The 21,237-nt window shown below is 38.8% G+C and overlaps 1 protein-coding gene across 1 annotated transcript in view; it reads left to right on the top strand.

Moving 5' to 3' along the window:
- The window catches only part of SVEP1 (sushi, von Willebrand factor type A, EGF and pentraxin domain containing 1), a gene marked incomplete at its 5' end in the record, with an annotated part of 121,788 nt that overhangs the window by 8,936 nt on the left and 91,615 nt on the right, over positions 1-21,237 (top strand). Inside the window, 2 exons of the mRNA XM_082301334.1 lie at positions 7,280-7,535; positions 8,723-8,899. Of these exons, the coding sequence (XP_082157460.1) occupies positions 7,280-7,535; positions 8,723-8,899 (433 nt within the window). The remainder of the gene's footprint in view (positions 1-7,279; positions 7,536-8,722; positions 8,900-21,237) is intronic.

Consider the following 21,237-nt stretch of genomic DNA (forward strand, 5'->3'; position numbering starts at 1 on the left):
TCAGTTCAGCTTTTCTGCCTTTTCCCTGCTTTTTTAAAGTAATAAATATTTAAAGCAAACACAAAAGGAACAAATATTTGGCAGATGTACTAGTCAATAGTGATGTGAATGCTTGGTCTGAAAATCAGTTACATATTCAGTAAAATATTTTTGAGTCCCTATTTTTATTATTAGCAGAAGACCAGAGCAATACTCGAGAAATCAAATAACATCTTTGCTATATTAATGATGGAAATTGCTCACAGACAAAGAAAACTTAAGTTTTTTCATTTTTCAAATCAAACTGAGATCTATTAGCAAAATGATATTTTGAATATAGCACACAACATAGCAGCATATAAGGGCCTCCAGCAACTTGCAAAGTCTTTATAAACTTGTTTAAAGGTTATATAGCACCAAGAGCTCAGAAAATGTCTGTGTACATAACATGCCTTGCTTTTTAATGCCCTGTTTAGAGACCTCAGGATGACAGAAGATGAAGGATATGTATGTTAGTTGTTTCCTGCATTCTGTTCTTTCTAATTCAGAGCTCAAAACTGCAAGCCACACAGTTTCAGATCACTGGACCCAACTGTCCTAACACAGCTGTGTGAATCAAAATTCCATGTAGTAGCTCCTGTCATTGCAAAGCCAGTGGTGATTTTGGGTTGTTTAGGCTTTTGTCCTGGTTGCTCAGGACTGTGTCTAAGTTAAGTTTGAATATATCCAGGGATGGAGAACCCATAAACTTTCTGGGAAACCTGTTTCAGTGGTTGATCACTCTTGCAGCAAAAACGTTTCTTCCTCTAGTTAAGTGGAATGTTGGTATTTAAATATGTGCTTCTTGCCTCATGATACCAATTAGTAGATTCTGTATACATCTTCTTTACTCTCCCCCTCTTTAAGTATTAATATGTAAGCATGGATAAGACGACCTTAAACCTTCTTTCCCCTGTCTGAACATTACTAGATCTGTCACTCTTTCCTCAGATGTCATGTCCCTGCATGTCCTGGCCATTATCATGCCTGGCTTTTTCACCTGTGTGCTTTCATCCATATAGTGGGGTTGTCTGACACAGTTGTGAGATTTACTCGGGTCATGCCTGCCAATTACTGAAGGAACTATTTAAATATTTTAAATATCCAGATTATTTCTATAGATACCTCTTTTCTCTGAATTAAGAGTGGAGTTCTTGGTAGGGGAATATCCAAGGGAAGCTTTAAAATTAGTTAATTTCTTCTAGATAGGTAACAGTTCATTCTCTAGAGCCAGTGTAGCAGTGCAGAAGAGAGTGGGAAAGGCTGTAAGCCAAAACCTCTAACTGTGGAATATCTTTTAGTTCATTTCATGAAGCCTAAAGAGAGGATAAGATTCATTTGATTGGAGCAGTGAAAATAGCAGTGTATAGTGACCGAAAGAAAACATGGTGAAATCAGACCTTTGCTGTTTTAGAGAGGGAACTCAGGAGGTGTAGCCAGGTCTTTTGTGCAGAGGAATAACAACATTTGTATTGTTACCAAAAATCAGTAAAATAAAACTCCTTAGCATCAATGTAACTTTAAGAAGCAGGCATTCTTTATTTGGTTGGATGCATGAGGGGATATCTCCTCCAAAATACCGTGCATGCTGAGAACAGAAAAAGCTCCTGTTTATATACTATATTTTACATACATATTCTAGGTTTTTCCAGAAAAAATATACATAAGATAATAATTTTCCCAAAGTCATTAGCTTATGTTCCCTTCCCTCTGTGCATGTTTTCTGTCCTCTGGGGTGGTGGGCAATCCCAAAGTCATACCTGACTGCCTGGTGAACTGGTAAAAGTTTTCACAAGTGGGTTGGTTGCTTTCTAGTTCTTCCTACAGAGTAAGCATTGTGTGGTTCCACAGGCCAGTGGTTTTTGAAGAATAAGCATTGTGTTAAACTACCAGGTGCAAATAATTCTTCACCTGGCAACAGTTTCACGATGAAGAGGAACTGTATTTTTCACCCGCTAGCTCTGCATTACTCTTGTGAGATGACCGTGTTCCCTAGGAGCGCTCTGGATTCAGTGATAAGATGCCTCAGCTCCACCAAAAGCTATGTTTGGTCACAGTATTGGGGGTTTTTTTTATATAGAATATTTATCTCCTGTCAGATTTGGACATTTTTTCCTGCAGGAAGGGTTAAAGAAATCTTGAAACAAAAGTTGAGCTTGTCAAGGAGATTTAGCATTGCCATTTTCCTTCGTGAATAAAATGTTGATCTGCTTCTGAAGCCACCTATGATAAATTAGGATGTACTGTTTTAATATTCTCATGAATATATGGATCAAATCTATGCAGTGTTTTTCGTAATAAACTAACATTTACTCATTTTAAGTTTAATAGTGAATATGTTGCATTATAGGTAGTTAATTCTGTAATATTATAAAATGGAAATTATTTCTTTTATATTGAATAAGTGATCCTCTGAGAAAAATAATCATCTCATTCTATGCAGAACTCATCCTGGTGTGTATGTTTTATGTAATTCCTAATGTGAAAAGAAATTCAGTGTAAGTGCTCTCCTGGTGTAGCAGAGCTGAATGCTCTCTAGTGGAGAGCTTTCTGGTTTGCTTCTGAGATGCAGTGGTGGTTCTTCCTGACCTGTAACAAATAAGATTTGCTTTGTAGCCCTTAGGTAGTGTATTTCCTACAAGGGAATGTTGGATAATGTTCTTTTGAGGGCTAGGTTCCAACCTAAGCATTTAAAGCAGGCTTCTCTTGGCAAGGATCTTGGGGCTGTCAAGCCTATTATCAGAGGCTTAGTCTATAAAGTGAGAGAGGGTAACCCATTTCTACTTGTTTACATCTAGATAGATGTATTAATATCCAATCCTGTATGGTCAGAATCTTCTTTAAAATCAAGAGAGAGAGGAAGTACAGGAATCAGGGCCAAGAACATATGTTTATGGATTACATGCAGAAGATGTAATTGAGGCAGTAACAAAGAACCTTTGACAACATCATCACTGTGGCTGTCAAGTGACTGAAGAAGTCTTTGGCCTTCGATATTTCTCATCTCCTAATTTTGTATTACAAACTCCATGTTAATGTTAAAAACACAGAAGTTAGAATTTAGCTGGTTTTGTGACTGCTCTGATAGGATTTAGTTTTCCATTACAGTAGTGAATTTCTAGAGGAGGATTTTTTATGATAACTCTTTTGTTGCACAAGACTTCATTTTTTAATTCTAAGGACTTTTATTGGCACAAAAAAAATTGGTTAGACTGCCAGATATTTGTACACACTAAACAGTCACTGAACAAAATACAGATGGTAATAACTTTTTGCTAATGTGGAAAGAATGTTTTATTTAAGACCTGGAAGGATTACTGAAACTGACTGATCTACTACTCCTCTGAAGGAAGTGTAGACAAGAAAACAGTTACTGAAATGGTAAAGGACTACGTATTTGTAGTGGCCCCATGAATTTTCTTCAGTTATCAAGAGCACTAGTTGTTTTGTTTTGTTTGTACTTTTCCCCTATTAATTTATGGTAGTGACCAAATGGGCTAAATTCTCAATTAAACAGGCTGTCCAGCCCTGTATTTTGAGTTATGGCTGGTGCTCAGTTTTATTTGATGGTAAAATCAGAAGCAGATGTGGGTATTCCTGTCAAAGAAACAGGTTCTCAGGATCCTTTTAACTTACTAGAACCATTTAGAGGGCTTTTAAACTGTATTTATTGAAGAACCTGACAATTTATGAAAAGACTGAAAAGCCTTGTCATGAAAAAAAGTCATCTTTATGTAGGTAAGTCCAGAAGGTTGGCAGGGGCTGGTGAGCAATCTCTGTGTGTACCTTCAAGTTTAGGGGTTAAAAAAGTTTAGGAGTTAAAAAAGTTTAGGGGTTGAACAAACATTTTAAAATACATGAACTTTCTGTTTGGGAAAAAACAGCTTTCGAAACAACTTTCTGGAGAGGGAAGGAGAGAGGTTTCTCAGAATAGAGGGATGTAAGTCAGGGTTAGTGAAAACAAAAATTATGTGAAATGCTGCACAAATATTCGAGAGAAGAGGAATGGAGACTGGTACTTGTATTGTCAGCAGCCATGACAGGATGGTGGCCTGTCCTCTTGTCTTCACAAAAAGAAACAAAATACTGAGTGGACCAACGGACATACGCAAATGATTTAAAAATAGACTTTGGTCTCCACCCCCCACCTCTTCTCTGCCCCCCCATGTTGAATGTTTCTTTCCTTCCCTTGTTGTTTTCATCTGCTTTTATACAGCAGGGATTCTGTGTCTAGAGTTACAGCTGCAAGACATGAGGGCCAAGCTGATCAGTGGCTTTGTTTTGTTTTGATTTCTCAGGGCAATGTGTAGCAATCTTGTCTGTTTGTCTGTCTTTTTCTCCAGTCAGATTCCCTGGTGCCTGAGTATTCAAGTCATCTGGGTAGCAGGAAGACAGCTTCCTGTTCTCTTACCTGTTGGCTCAATTCGTGTCTGTGTGACAGAAGTGCTGTCCTGAAGAAGCGATTGCCCTTTGAGATGCAGAGGACAGAAAAGATGTTGGCCTCTTGCATTACCTGAGGGTCACGTACCTAAGGCATATTTTCCCCTCAAAAACAGTCGTTTGCTCCTCAAAGATGGCTTTCCACTTACTCAAACACACATCTTTTAAAAGGGCTTGCTAAGCAATTTTTCACGGGAAAATGGAAAGTCATGTTTGTGTTTCAGGAGTTTCAGAGGGCTTTTGCAGCAGACTAATTTTGTAAAACAAAAATCCCTGCTTATTTACTAGTCAGAATTAAATAGTCCTGAGATATCTGTAGTCCTGTCTAGACTACTGGGGCTCAAGCTCATTTGTTCACTGGCCATACAGACATGTCTCTGTGTTTAGGGAAAACGTGGAAGTTTGATTGCTACTGATTATGAGCATTAACTGCTGAAGAACCAGGGCAATGTGGAATGCTATCCACTACCTTCATCTGCAAAGTGTGTGAAGCTTTCTGTCATGCACCAAGGGAAACAGCGCTGAAGGATACTACTGAAATTGCCAAGCCACATCCTTCCAAAATAAAGCTTTGCTCCCCCTTCTGTACATGTTACGACACAATCACAAGTTGAAATCATATTCTGCTGGAGCAATCTGCATGTAGGTGGAATCTTCAGAGAATTGCACTGGCAATCTCCATTATGTCTCTTAACCCTGTCTAAGTTTTGGTTTCTTCCTCAGTTACACACATTCCACAACTTGCATATATTTGGGGCATATTTTTGCATGCTTGTTATGTGATTTGCAGATTGAAGGTTCTTTTTCCAAAGCTCAGAGATGCTACAGTTGCCAAAACCAAGTGAGTATGGATGGAACACATGTTTTCCTTGTCTTGTTTTTTAAAAAAAAGGCCATTTTTACTGAAATAGCTTTAAACAAACATCCTGAGTGGAGAATTTCAGCCTGAATACTTAAGAAGTTGGATGGAAGTTTAAGTTGCTTATATTTTCTTTTAAAATAGCACAGTTAATGCTAAATATGTTAATTATATGTGTTAATTATAAACAGCACTATCCTCTCTGCCTGCAATGTCACTTGTATTAGAGCGTCAGTTTCAGAATGCATTTTGAACTGAGGCATTTGTACGTTTTTCCTACTGTTTGTCTTCATGTTGCCTTTTGTCTTGTCTTTTTCTTCCTGATTCTTTTCATTCTGTTTTCCCACTTCATTCTGTTTTCCCACTTCATTCTGGTTTTCCACTTATGACTTAAGCAATATGAGGAACAATAAGTTTGATTTGTGGAGGGTATTTTTGTCTGCAAGAGAATTTGGTTTCACTCCCTTTGGGTTTTGCATACAAGTAGTAATAAAATCAAGCCCAACAGCAGAACATTGCTTGGCAGTCTCTCAGACCACAGTGCCAATGGTATGTGCTTTGATTTATGGTGTGTGTGCGTGTTTTTGCTTAGTATCTACCTGAAATCAGTGAACTGACAAATCAAAATCCAACTGTCCTGAAATGTGGCTTGGCTTGCTGAGAAGGGGTTTAAAAACTCTGCAGGTTATTTAGATTGGCCTAGCTAGTAAGCTTTTGGATGAGGTGAAAGCCAGACGATTTTACTTCATAAGACTAACACAAAGATTTTGTAATAAAATGGCTCAGTTTGGTTGATCTCTGGTTTTGGAGTTTGTGCTCGTTAAGGGTGTCTTGAGCACGCTTACCTACTCATCATACAATGACATGACTTTTGGAGTATCATTCAAAGGTTTATTAAATGTGGTCTTCTGCATTGATTGTAGCATGGTACAATCTGTTCTTGAAATAAACAGGGTCATAATTTGCCTGCTACCAAATCAGAAGTCTGCATCTAATTTTTTCTACGTAAGTTCCCAGGGGATGGAGAAAATACATCTTCACAATCCCCTGCTTCAGGCCCAGCTGGCCACATTTAGGAAGTTGGTGGTCATCCCTTATTTACTCACGCTCTGACAGACAGAGGCTAATCATCAGCATGGTAACTCCATAGGGTGGCTTCTTGTTGGTGCTCTTCCTCATCCAACAATCAAATTTACTTGGAGAATAATTAGCACTATTGCATTGTCAGACTGGAAGGTTGAAATGGGCGGGAACCTATGGGGCATGTTCTCACTCAGGCAGTACTGAGTAGTGTCACACATGCTTTGTGTGAACTATTAGAAAGAGCGAGCAGCAGGGTGGAAGGGACTACAGGCCTTTTTAAGGCCATGATGGACATTCTAAAGTGATCTTAGCAAACCATTGTAAGGGAGGAAAGCACCATTCAACAGGGACAAATGGGGAATGTTATGCTGGGTTTAAAATAACCAGCAGTCCAAATGCTTCTTAGGAGAGGACTCACAATAAATCAGCAGTAGGGTTTATAGTTTAGTAGATCGAAACAAAAGATTACATTAAAATATGTTAGATTGTATTTTGGGTCTTGCACTTGATTTCAATTGTTTGTGTTACCTGTTTAAACTTCAATCTGAAAAAAGTCAGTTAAGCTCTGGTTAGAATCATTGCTGAATCTGATGCAATCTGAACTTTATCAATCAGAATGAAGAGTGTCTCATTTCATACTGTGTCAGGGTTTCTGTGATTGTGCAAACTGTGACCACCTAAAGTGTGACCCAGTGGTTGGCCTTCTTCAACCACAGGCTCTATGTGCAGATGTTTGACCTTTGTTATAGTGGGTGATCTTGCAAGGGCTTAATTAGCTGTATAATTCAAATAAAAGGAGTCATATAAAGGAGGAAGCATTGTACAGATCAATCACTCTTAACCCTTTGCTGAAGTGTGCAATTTCATTTTCTCTTCCAGCAAATATTACGGCATGCCCGTGGAAATGCTACAAAAGTGATATTTCTCATTACTGATGGATATTCCAATGGGGGAGACCCAAGACCCATTGCGGCATCCTTGCGTGAACTTGGAGTGGAGATCTTCACCTTTGGAATATGGCAAGGGAATATCCGAGAACTGAATGATATGGCATCCCATCCAAAAGAAGATCACTGTTATCTGCTTCACAGTTTCGCTGAGTTTGAAGCTCTGGCACGCAGAGCTCTTCACGAAGGTATTAATGTCCTAACCTCAGACATCTACAGGGAGCAGAGAGGTCTGAATAGAAAGATCTCCAGTACTGTCTTGCATTTACATTTCATGTAGTGTTGATTGCCTTTTTATTTTTCTCATACTTTCTAGCAGAGGTGTTTGTCCCTCAGTTAAAAGGATAAACTTTATCTGGCTTAACTCATCACCAACAAGATGTGAGCAAAATTCTCCTCACTGATGTATATACATATTTACATCCATTGAGCTCTTCCTTTTGTCGGTGAAGAACAGACTATGCTCTTGGCCCAGTGTAGCTTGTGCTTGAATGGATGAACCTTGTAGTCAGGTACAAGAGGCACCTAATGTACACCTTAGAACTAAACTTAATACCTTCAGGATATCTCACAGAGCAACAACAGTAAACCTGTTCAGAACTGATCGAGATCTCTCTGTGTAAGGGTCAATACAATTTGAGTTTATGACCTTATAGACGCAGTAAAACTGGAAAGAGGAAGAGGTGGAAAGTTGTTTGGACTGTGGTTTTGCCCTATTTTAATCTGCTATATTCTGAAAAAAAAAGGTTCTTCCTGAAAAATAGAGTAGGCTTAGACAAGCAAGTGAGAACTCATGATTAAACATTTGTTTGGCAGTACTGCTTGATTGAGGCTTAGAACATGCGTCAGGCTACCCATTTGAATTTCTTTGCTATAACTTTTTAAAATGTGCTACTTTAAAATAAGCGGTATAAAATAAGCTTTTCTGGTGCTTTGTGGCCAGCCTATTTGTTCCAGGTAAGGTTGGATTGGCTTCTGTGAATGTGACAAAGATTTTTATTTTATAATACGACCAACTGGTTTTACATGCCATGACCAAATGTTCTTCTGATGCCAAATATGGCATCCACCAAAGCTGGTAAAAGCTGTCTCAACAGCTTCTGTTGGCAGTGAGACTGCATTCTGGCAGTGCTAGACTCCAATGAAGCTGAGTGAGAAAATCTGAGTGTACTGTGGATTTCAGTGAGCCTTTTTCCAGAATAAGGACAGCAATCTTTCGCATGCTGAGCATAGCAAGGCTCTGCTTCATGCTGCCACCACTAGTACTTGGAACTGGAGCCTAGGGTTTTTAACAAATGTTTCACTAATGATATAATGTGAGATGGTGGGACTACTTTTGTTTGAATTCTTTGTTAATGAATTGATACAATTCCAGACCTGCCCTCTGGCAGCTATATCCAAGAAGATATATCGCATTGTTCGTACCTCTGCGAGGCAAACGAAAACTGCTGTGACATCATGGCAAGCTGTAAATGTGGCACTCACACTGGCCAGTTCGAGTGTATCTGTGAAAAAGGATACTATGGTAAAGGACTACAACATGAATGTACAGGTAAGTCTCGTGTCTCAGTATTTGGGTTTCTCTGTATGGTCTGAGTACATGGCTAATCTATCTGAGAGCTAAAAGATGTGTTTGGGATTATGGCTATGAACCTGCATCAAAATGCTTCCAAGGCTTCTGGAAAACTCTCTGGCTGAAGACATAGAATAGCTCTAGCAGTCAAACTCACCTCATACCTCATCTTCAGCAGTAGCTCAAAGAGATGCACAGGAAAGAGATAAGAACAGGGCAAGTCCTCTGACAAAGTAAAGCTTCCCTGAAACACAGCCCACCGGAAATTTGTGACTATGAGTTTACCAAGTCTGAGGTAATATCTTTTTCCCTCAAGTGCTCATAGTCCATTTTTCCCTCATGACGAACTTTCACAAACTGTCCTGTTTGGAGAGGGGCTTACAATTGTGGATCTTTGCAGGACAAATTCTGAGCAAAACTTACAGTCATGTATATGTGCTTTAATTCTCTCATTATGACTTCCAGTTACTATACAGGAAGAAAACATTTGAGTCGCTAAGCAGAGACTTGTCATTGGGACATTTCACTAATACTGGTTTTGTTACTACTTTTTGGACAAGCCCTTTTACTCATATGCATTCAAAGTATTGTTAAAATAACAGCAGTTTACGCTTCTTTGCAGAAGTTGGTCTGTAAAGTTGTATTATACTCCCTGCCAATTATCACATTGTAATTCAACTTGTTCCTCTGGAATACCTTTCTTTTTTTCAGTAGGTAAGCAGAAATTCATTGGGTTTGAGTGCAATATGAGTAGAGGAATGTAGTTAGGAATCAATGTCAGCACTGGCACATTGGATCAGAATCGTATTTTATGTTAGTAGCTGTAGCTTTCTTGTGTGCTCAATTAATTCTAAACAGATACACTATTCAATTTTGCTTATTTTCAATTCTAAGTCTAATTTATTTAGACCACATTTTCATCGTATTTTTTTCTTTTGTCATTAAAGTAATTTTCCTTCGCTTTGAGTGCCATAGTAAGCAATGAACAGAATAGATACAGCATTTCTGCCTCTATCAGTAGCTTGTATCATTAAATATTGCTTTGAGCTGTTCCTAAAGAGAGCAGGACCATCATTTTAGAGCTGCCCTTTCTACATGAAAGGGTCTTTTGATGGGGTAAGTGTACATTTCAAGTGCCACCAAAAATGCTAAAAGTCAGATTTCTTAAAATGGGCACTTTGCAGCTGCAGACAAAAGTTTTCAATTTTGCTTCTTTGGTAGGTGCTCCTGAAATAAGTTTGTAGAAGGGTCTGGTGTTTGATACACTGCCAGTAAGCTGATGATTGCAGCCATCTGCTCTGTGATGGCAACTGAAGTTGCATACATGTACTTTAGGGAGAATTTCACCTAAGTAACTCAAACCTTTTCTTTATGTATTCTCTCTTCAACTCTTGCATTCTTCAAGACAGACAGGAAAAAAAAGAGAATACATGTTCTTTAAAACAGCCTATTTTGAAATCTTTTATTCTGAAAAGGATTTCAACCTTTTTTTTAACATTTCATATCTGAGCATAGCTGTGGATTTGTAAAGCATAAGGAATCTTAAGAATGCATCTTAACTTTTCCTCACTCTATAACATGCAGGAGGATTTGTGGCAAGTTTACAGTGACAGGACTTCAATTTTAATTGGACTATTTTTAGCATTTTTTGGCAAAACCTGAAGATACGCCACTAGCCTATGCTTCCCTAGTACAGTAAGGCTTTTTTTTAAAAGAATTTGAATTAAGAGGGAAATTGTTTTCCTGTGAAGTAGGTTATTTTTGCTATTGTGTTTCTTCTCTGTGGTTATATTCTGTATGCTCTTGTGCTTTTCATTATACCACCTTACTGTTGTTTGTAGTTTTAAATGTGAGGCATCAGAATAACATGTAAAATCCTAACAATTTTTTACTTTCATAATTACCAGAAAACACTCTCTAGAAAGCTTCTGTAAAACTAAATAGGAGCCACATGCTTTGTGCTGAAAAGCAGAAATTCAGTGTCCCCTCCTGCTCTTTGTAATATTGTTGATGATGTGCAACTGAAGGAAGAACAGACCGACTGTTCTCTACTTTAAAAAGCAAACCAAACAAAACTTCTTGGCGTACACTGGGAACTTCATGTGGCCAGAGACATCTGTGATGATTGTGGCAAAGGAAGGGAGAGAGAGGAAAAATGGAGGCAGGATTGTAACCAGTTCCCAAGTATTGCAGAGTGCATAAACACCTCCTCTTCAGTAACTCTTCACTTTTTCTTCTCCTTCTTTTCCTTGATTACAAATGTTGAGGTTCAAACTAGAGACAACCAAAGAAAAATACAGAAGGCAGCAAAAATAAATCTTGTGATTTTTCATTAAGACTCTTTTTTCCATTTCATCAATAAAAGGCGAGTTGTTCAAATCAACTGCACCTTTCATAAGAGAGTAAAACAAATGTCCAGATCTCCATTTGTATCTTCTTCTCTCTCTTAGGAGATTAGAATCTATGTCTTTAATACGGCATTTTCACAATTATTTTTCAGTAGGACTCTCCTTGGAAAGCTCTGTTTTAAGTGGTCTCTTGGGTTGGATGACCTTTTAGGTTCAAGATGATGCAAATAAAGGTGGGACCCATCATGTTCACCTCATCAGTTACTCCTAAGAAGTGTCACAGTTATTGGGGAGGTTAGGAAACTGTTGTCTTACAACCCCTAGTTTCTTTTTTCTAACATGTAGACCCCATTTTTTGCAGCACAAGGTATCCAAAAAGATGATGTGCAGCTCACAGGGCAGAACGAGTAACTTCATTCCTTCTAGTCTAGGCTGGTTATTCATTCTTTTGTTTATATTTAGCTCACTGCTTGGGTATAGTTATTGAATTCCACCATATGCATGAATATTTAATAGCTTGCCTAGGCTTTTATTTAGGAATATGCAGCATATCAGTAATCATATGCACAGCCACAAGGGCAACAGTTTTGGCTTCAAAACACCACATAGATTAGATTTCTGAAGAGCCTTTCCAATGAAACATGAAAACATGTGAAAACTTAACTTTTTTTTCCTTTTTTTTAAGAAATATTAATTCAGAACACATTACTGAAAAGACTTTAAACCGGGGATATGTACATCCAGCAATGCAGGGAAGATTTGCATTTTGTGGTTTCTTGGACTGAGGAGCCAGTTTTCATCGGAGCATTTTTTCCATGAGGTTTTCAGGATTATTCCTGTTGAGAATGCAAAACAAAACCTGATGTTCATAAAATGGCTATCTTTCTAGTTAGAAAGAAACTTCTGTGTTTAATGTATTACTGGGAGTTCTTTTCTTAGTCACACAGGAAGAACTTTAATTCCGGTGGTGTGTCCAATGGTCTAGTCAAAGGAAAGTAAATATTTCTGCTGCCATGCTGTCTCCTTCCTCCCTTGCTTTTGACAGGAGCTTCTACTCCCGAGAAGCTGAATCACCCTTTCTCAATATTTCTTTATGTGAGGTATTTCTTTAGCTGCCCTAGAGGAGTTACTGGCTTAATGAAACTATACTCTTCAGTAAGTGCCTACCATGGATCTGGAGGAAAACCACCAACAGTACAGAGATTCTGACAGAAAGGGAGGGAAAAGAAAGCAAGAAAGGTAGTGTGAAGAAGAGTGTTGATAATGTCTCCAAGCACAGTAAGATTTCAGGCTAAATTTTCCTATTGAATCTGAAGGTTTGAATTAGTTTATGGAACTGCAGATTCTCAAGCTCTTAGAACTTAGCTTCTTGCTGTGTCACAAAGCAGTGCTATTTTATGCTTTCATTCATTGATTCTACATCTTAAAACTGGGTGGGAGTCTGCTTTGATTCCTCTCTTCTCCTTTGCTTTTAATTTCTAAGCCAAAAAAACACTCTTCAGTTCTAACTTAGCTGTCAGTAAAAGAGGGCTCTCTGTAAGACCTGCAGCCAATGAAAACTGATAAATTGAAAAAGGGGCATTTCTTCAAAGTGTCAAATGGCTGCTAGTGTGGTATTTTGTGTCATATAACCCTGCAGATCTTGATATACCAAAACAAGGAAGCAAATAAAAATTTTACATCTGCAAGGAAGTTGGGATGTATGTGCTTAATGAAGCCTTAATTAAATGCTTTCAAAACCTTCACAGTTTGGAAAGACTTAGGAGTTAGACTCACCTGCTGTAGAGACAGAAAAGTTTTACTGGAGAGACCTTTCTCTGTGTACAACATCTGTCAACATGTGATTCACCCCTTTTACTGAACAGCTCTTTAATCATGATCCCATTTCTGTAACCTTTTGGGGGGACGAGATACTTTTGTATACTTTATTATTTGTAATTTAGTCTTCCTTTGTTGCAGCCTCTTTTGAGTGGCTTTCCATCTGTGACAATACACAGAGGTTCTATTGTGAATACACTGTGTCAAAATGCCTGGCTGTCATGTAAGGAGGAGGGATCTAAACCAAGAGCAAGGATGCAAAATGCCTGTAACTAAGTAATGCTGAATTGATGCCTAATTAACACTGGCAAAAATATTCCTTGTTGCCATTCTTTGTATTTTTTTCTGTTTCTTATAAATCTTGTGAGTCTTTATGGGTAAGAGTTCAGGATAACATCGTGATGATTAAATACAAAAGAAATGTGAATGTGTTTTTCTAGTGAGGGTGTCATAACATCATGAGAGGTGAGTACAAGAGAAATGTAAATCAGTTTTCCAGTGGTTTTCTGCTGAGAGTACTGGAAGACAAGTGGATGAGAAAGGTGGAAATAAAAACCAGATACTACAGGCATGGCTACAGAAGTTTAGTAGGTTGATTACCTTTAAAAAAAATTTTTAGGACTGAAAACAATAATGTAAGAAACAGGACTGAAGAAAATGGATTTTACAAATATTTCGTGTGCAAAATAAACACATCTGGAAGCATGCAGACATGCTATTCCAGATTTTTTACATTTAAATCTGCTTTCTCATAAATTCGTCCCTTGAAGTGCAGTATTTCCTGCTCTTGCTTCTGGAAATTAGGGTACAGGTTCTCCTGCTTGTTGCTATAGGAAGCAAAGCAAGGCTGAGGGAAAAACTTAATTGGATGCTGCAAGATTTTTCAAAATGGAGCACACAATAGAAATAAATCCTTTGGTTTGAAAATTTAAAAGTGTGTTGTCAGTGTATTCTTCATATCAGGAGAGGCTTTGGGTTGGTTTGGTTTTTTTTTTATTTTGTAGGAATTACTGACGGAAATGGAGGTAGCTGCATGATCCTACAGTACCTTTGCTGTTTTTTTAAGTGACTTCTGACACAGTCATTTGTTGGCCGCCTGTACAACCTGCTTTATGAAGATGGAGCATTTCTGGAAGTGAATTTAAAGACAGATTTAGTCCATCAGAAAAACTCTTAAACAAACCGTAGAGTCAGACAGTGAGCTCTCCATTAAAAAAAAAAAAAAAAAAAAAAAAAAAAGCAGAAGTTTTAATATTGATCCACAAGGATCCACTTTGCCTGCAAAATAGTAAAAAAGGGGGTTTTCTTAGTCAATTTGGTACAGGTTTTTTCACGAAAATAACTAGCACATGAAGCTGCAGGTGGGTTTTCCACATATCCGTAGTTTAGACAAGCCAGTTGAAGTGGGTAAGAGTATCTCCACTGGTATCAGTGTGATCTGGATCAAGTCCTTGGAACTGAGTGACTCTTCACCTTGTGTGTCAACTGTATAAATCGTCTGTTGCAAAAGTAAAAATTGTAACATGATATCTAATATGGGTAACGATGTTTCTATGGTATGTGGGGGTTTTTTTGTCTGTACCATGTAACTTGTCCCCCTTGAATTTTAAAGGAACTGTCGCAGCAAAGAAAACCCAAAAACTGAAAAAAAAAAATCTACCAACAAAAAAGTTTTCTCTGCATTTCTGCACAATTTCTGAGGAATTTCTTTAACAAATGAAGTTGTAGGGTGAAGGTGAAAACCCAGATTCAATTTTGACATATGCAGACCAGAAAAGCAGAGATATAATTTTGCATCTGTACATAGTATTGAAAAGATTCATCCTTCCCATCTAGATGTCATCTGAGGCTTTAGAAAATAAGTTTCTATGCTAAACCAGACTCTTTCCTATTAAGTACAGAACTGTGTCTGAAATAAATTTGTTGGAATGTTAGAAAGTGATACACAACTTACTCTTTTTTCCTTATCTTCAAAGTGATATATCTTGGTCATCTCCAAATGTCGTGAAAATAAAGCCTCCAGAACATAGGTGAAATTTGAGGAGAAAAAAATCAACCACTTGGAGGGCTTGAGAGAGGGCAGAAACCATACTCTGATTACAAATAGACATGACACAGAAATAATCTTCAGCTTTCTGTGTCAGTCGGACTTAGGCTCTCCACGGAGCCTGTCTTCATGTGTCCTTTGTCCACAAGGCAAACATTTCAGGCAGTCATTCTAATGAAAAAGGTTTAAAAAAAAGTGTAAATACAGTACCTGCTAGGTTTAGCCTTTCATTAAATGACTGCAAACCCATTACTTTTAAGCCTGGGCTTTGTCCTGAGACTCTAGACAGGATGAAAAGCAGGCTCCCTTCACTGATATTGTACATGGTATGAAAACATCCTTTTTCGGTGGTGCAGTCCTGGGAGAAGTGGTGGTTTACAAAATCTGCCCTGGACATGCCGTCTTTAACTGCTTAAAATGTTCATCAGCCAGTTGTCGCTGATTTTTAAACAGTTTAGGCTCAAACCATTTTAATAAGGGCCTTTGATAAGCCATTGACTGGTCCTGCAGATTTGAGAATCTATTTTAGGATTGGGACTGGCATCATAGCAGGCATTTACTGGAATAGTTGTCCCTTGACATCCTTAATGAAAAGTTTTCTACTGCAACATTCTTTGGTTACCTCTGTGGATCACATAGTGTCATCTTACTTTCACTGCCTTTTCAGAAACACATAGCCAGGATGTTTTCATAGACATATTGTTCCTGAACTTGTGCCATCTCACAAATTAAAAGCAGACATCTTAGCGTTCTGTGAGCTTTTAAGTAACTTTTGTCTTAGAGAAGAAAAGATTTAAATTCTTGAAACAGTGCATCAAGGACAAAACGAGATAGCAGTATACAGCAAAGTGTTAATTTTGAAGTGAGGAGAGAGGTTAAGAGACTTAAAATTTGTTTTAATTACTTACATTGTTCCCGGTGGGTCTCCGAGGCTCTGAAGCTTCACATTTAACTACTTAAGTAATTCCTAGAAAGTTAACTTGCAAGTTTTAATCTTAGTACCTGTGAGGTTACGCATAATTATCATAATTTCTATTGTCATAAAGTTGCACCTGAAGTCTTGTCAAAGTCGATTCATTTAACTGGACTTGAGCATAGCACTCTCATTGTGACAAAATCAGGCATCCTCTGTGTCTCTACATTTGGATTTTGATGGATTGTATACAGTGTATTTGTCACACTGTCAAACAAATTTGACTCTTATCTCTCAGAATCAGTTTCACATTGAAATGAGGTGTAGGAATATTTCCTTTTTTTAAAAAATCCTTGTTGTGCCTTATGCTGTGAAATTTACTTTACCCAAGCCAGGGAATACTGCAAAGTGCTTTCACTGTAAGAAAGACTACTGTTCCTTTCAACATTTTAAACAAAATTATCTACTTCTCTCCCAATATGATAGTACTGTGTAAAAAATGCAGTTTGCAGCAATTGCAAATGTTCAGAGGTGGTGACCTGTTACTTGCCTTGGTTTTGCTGAGAGAGGGAAGAAAACTTAGAAGTAAAGGTGCACAAAGCTCATCAATCATAACCACATCTGAATAAGTCATTTGTTTGCAGATTTTGACGTAAGCAAAGCCTTTCAAGGACTGTGTACCTGAAAAGCAATATAGAGGTTTCTTCACTTGTCTACCACCCTCATAAGAGCATAAACATCGTAGTGAGAAGGGGTGAGATTGTTTTTCTGCTGCCTCTTTGGTTCAGTCCCATCCAGCTGATTTCTCTGTGCTCTCTGTGGAAAATTGTCTGGCAGGTTCCTCAGATCATTTCACAATTGCTTCAGGGAAGAGCCCTCTCTGTCCTCTGCAGTTGTGCTCCTTGCTCCCACATTCTCTGTTTCTTCAGGCCCACGGGGGTCCAGAAGCACTTCACATTCTAGTACCACTCAAGAAAAGACCATGGACACCAAGAAGCGTATGGTGGAAAAAACACTGTGATGAAAAGGGTCCAAAAGCACACTCATCTTGGAGAAGAATCACAGCATGTGGGCTGCAGATATTCCATTAAATTGATTATATCTGCCAAGTACTCAGCAGCCAGAATGGAGCAGTTGGGTTGACTGTCTTATAAGCACCCATGTTTTCTTCTGTCGGCCTAAAATCTGCTGCAGGTAGCCCAAATTTCTCAACCTGAAACAATGCTGACTGCATAGTGGAGTGTGATCCGGTCCCTTGGGAATGAGAAAGCAGCAGCACAGATCAATTTTGTGAAACAGGAAATTGGTTTTTACTGGGTTTGTTGGTGATTTGATGAAAACAGCATCAGGACTCTGTGTAGAAATGGGAACCACTTCAGTCCAAAACCCTAGGGTTTCATTTGTAACCATGCAAAACAAAGCCAGAACAACAACTCAATACTTCCAATGCAGATGTTTTAGTAGAACTGGCACCTGAAGGTGGTTTGAGAAGTTGAACTTTTTCTCCCTAGTCTGAAATTTATTGAATAGGAGAATTTTTAGTCAATAAGACTAGGAAGAATGAATGGACCTTGGGGCTGGTGGGGAGTTGGGAAACACTGATGATACAGAAGTGAGTAAAACATAGTTAATGGAAAGCAGTGTGTGGTCTAATTATAGCCATGTCATTTACATATAATTTGGACCTGACAGATTTGAAACAAAACCCTATAAAATTAGGCACTAAATTGCAGGTTTTAAGCAGTGTAAAGCCTAGAGAAACGGCAAAAATCTCCCATCTGTGTAGGTATGGGCAGATGCACTGATTTTACACAGACCTGCACTTATTTTAACAACCTGAGATCTTTCTCCTGGCCATTAAGAAAATATGCTGGGTTTTTTTTTTTCCCTGACATCAAAAGAAACTCTGAAGATAGCAAAAAAATAAGGACGAACTTTTGCCCCAAAAAAGTTCAAAGAAAGGGTGTTCCCTTGTACAGGCTAGTAAGTATCCATGCAAAATTTCCATCTCCTTGTGGCATGGGGTTTGTTTCTCAAACAAAAATTCCAGAAGATAAAGTACAAGAACTTTTCTGCATTGAGGCTACTAATACTGCATGTCATTTTTTTACAGATTATTGCCATTAACTCCAGCCTGTTTGTTGGTTAAAACTTCACAGATTAATTGAGAGTACAGCATTCCTCTACTATTGTCAAACTCCGCGTCAGCTCTGGTTTTTGGTTTTATGGCAGAAAAGTGCTTGCTAAATTCTCACTGTGTTCCCCTAGTGAAACTCATATCTGGAAATACACATAGGTGGTATTGAAAACTGTAGAGAGGCAGTATTCTGGTGGAACACAGAAGCACCTACAGGATGAGCTGGGAATACTCTAAGTCACATGAATTTAAAAACATATATTCTGAGTTTTATGACTGTATAAAAATATCTGGAGCTCTGGAAGAAAATGTTAGCCTGTTATTGTGTTTTCTCTTTCTATTCCTCATTTCACACATCACCCACCTGCTGACTTCAGAACACACCATGAACTGTGCAGGCATGGGAATGTCAGCCTGTTAAAGCCTGCTGCAATAACTTTAGCATCATAGGAGTGCATCTTACATCAGCAACACCGTGTGTGCCCACTCTGGGGAGTCCAGTCAAGGATGGAGGTGCACTAGCAACTTTAAATGCAGCAGATTAATGGTCTGTATCTTCTGCATCTCTTACCCCTGTGTGACACAGTGGTGCCTTGAGTCTCAAGACAGATGGCATGGAAGAGGGGTTTTCTTGCAGGAATATGAAATACTGTAAAAATCAGTCAAGTAACTCAGTTGACAGGACTAAGTTTTCTACATACAAGGAGGAAAGTGGGAAACTGAGTAGCCTTGTTCTGAGGAGTCAAGGTGTCAGCACAGGATGTAAGTAGTGCTACCAAGCCTCATGGTCATATACCAGAAGAGCTACACGTTGTTAAGCTGGTGTTTCTTTTGGACTTGCATTATTTTCTGTGTCACAGAGATATTAGTATATATGCCTAAGCATACTCTGATCCTTTAGGCCTATTTCTGTTGTCAGCTTGGTGAAGAATATCACATGAAATGCAAATGTTTCCCTCATTTTAGAGCCTAAGCCTTTGCCTCAACTTTGTATCAAAATATGCTGTCACTTGCAAATCCCATCATTTGAGGGTTTTATGCCATTTTGAATTGTAGAGGAGTAAAACACATATATAAATTTTGCTTTTTTTATTTCTGAATGGAAATTCAAAATGCTTATGAATTGCAATACCTTTTTTAAAACATTACACTTCTGTAAACACCCATATTCTTCCTGGATGGCCAAAAACATTTAAAAACTTGTCCCAATGGTAGCACAGAGGTTCTGGCTAGGTCATGGCACAGGTCATGTCAGGGGTTCTGGTTAGGTCGTGGCACAAAGGCAAGGACACTTAGTTTTCTTTAGTGACTTGACTTCATCAGTGAGAGTAGCCAAGCTGCGTCCATGTATGGCTTTTTAAGTGGACCGGTACCTCACCTTGTGCTCACACTCCGAACCCCTGAGAACCAAAGTAGTGTGATCACAAAATTTGGACTGAGAGAGATCATACTTGCCTCAGACACTAAGGGACCCTCTGGCAGTATCTCTTTAGTGTAACAGTAGCTGAGTGCTCCCTCATGCCTACCTTTTTCACTGCTTAGCAGTGGTACTCCATTGCAGTACTCATAGAATTGTAGAACTGTTTAGGTTGGAAAAGATGACTGAGATCGTTGGTTCTGGCCATTAACCTAACACTGCCAAGTCCACCACTAAACCATGTTCCTAAGTACCATACCTACACATCTATTAATACCTCCAGGTTAGAGGACCCCACCACTTTTCTGGACAGTCTCTTCAAAAGTTTGACAACCCTTCTGGTGAAAAATTTTTTCCTAATATCCAACCTAAACTTCCTCTAGCACAGTTTGAGGCCATTTCCTCTCAGCCTGTAGCTTGCTACTTAGAAGAGGTTGACCCCTAGCTAGCAATAACCTCCTTTTAGGGAGTTGTAGAGAGTGATAATATTTTCCCCAGAGCCTCCTTTTCTCCAGGCTAGACATCCCCAGCTCCCTCAGCTATTTGTGCTCTAGACCCTTTTCCATCTTTACTACCCTTCTCTGGGCATGCTTCACCCTAGTGTCTTTCTTGTACTGAGGGGCCCAAAACTCACCCATGATAATGCTTGTCCCAGCCTAAGTGCCAGAGGACTTTGGCCTAGAAGCAGTAACAAGCTGTACTGTGGCCCCAAGGGGACAGTTTGTATGGCCTTCAGTTCCAGCTAAAAAATGAGGTCTCTTGCTTTGCCAACCTCCAGGATTCTGCTGTCTTCACTCTCCTGATAATGCTTCACCATCAACAGCATTTCACCAGCAGCTGCCTGGGCACTTTCCCCTCTGTCACAGACAAGAGGGCACCTTGCACCCTGAGAGCCTGTGAGAAGACCCTTACTGCCTTCTTGTTCCCCTGCTTGTTTTTACCTACCTATCCCTCTAGATGGAGGTGATGGATTACAGCTGTTACTTGTCTGTTTTTACCCTCACGGCTGTAGCACAGGCAAGTATTAAAGGTAGTGAGTTCAAGGTCTATGAATGTGATGTTTCACAAAGCTGTCTGTAACATCTTAAATTTCACTCCCAGTGATGTTAGAGTGACTTTTTCTCATTATTTTAAGGTAATTTTTGGGAGGCCTTCTACATTGAAATAGAAAGTGCAATGCCTCATGCATTCCTACATCAGAGAGGTAGTTTATAATCTGTCACTTGAACCCCTCACTGGTTCACAGTCTGCAAAAGTACCAGAAACTAGCCAAGAATTTGGCTCAATCTGAGGAAGAACTGAGATGTTTTTAGACAGCATTAATTATGTTGTGAAGCTAACTATTTGGAATCAAGTGCTGTTTAGAAATAGATTTTCTAGCTAAAACTCTGTGGTTTGATAATTTTAAGTCTTGGGTCCATTGAACAGTGATTTAATCATTATTGCTGCTTACCTTTTTTTTCCTTTTTCCTTCAGATTGCAGTTAGCAGTGTTCCCTCCTTCTTATTCTCCATCTCTGCAGATGTGTAAGGTCTTGTTTATGGCAAAAGAGCTTAGAAAAAGGGCATTTATTTAAAGGAGAAGGTAGGACCAGAAGTGTAGCAGACCTTTTTTCTCACAAAACATGCAAAGAGTCT

This window comes from Coloeus monedula (genome assembly GCF_965178545.1).
Source record: "Coloeus monedula genome assembly, chromosome: Z".
Taxonomy (NCBI): domain Eukaryota; kingdom Metazoa; phylum Chordata; class Aves; order Passeriformes; family Corvidae; genus Coloeus; species Coloeus monedula.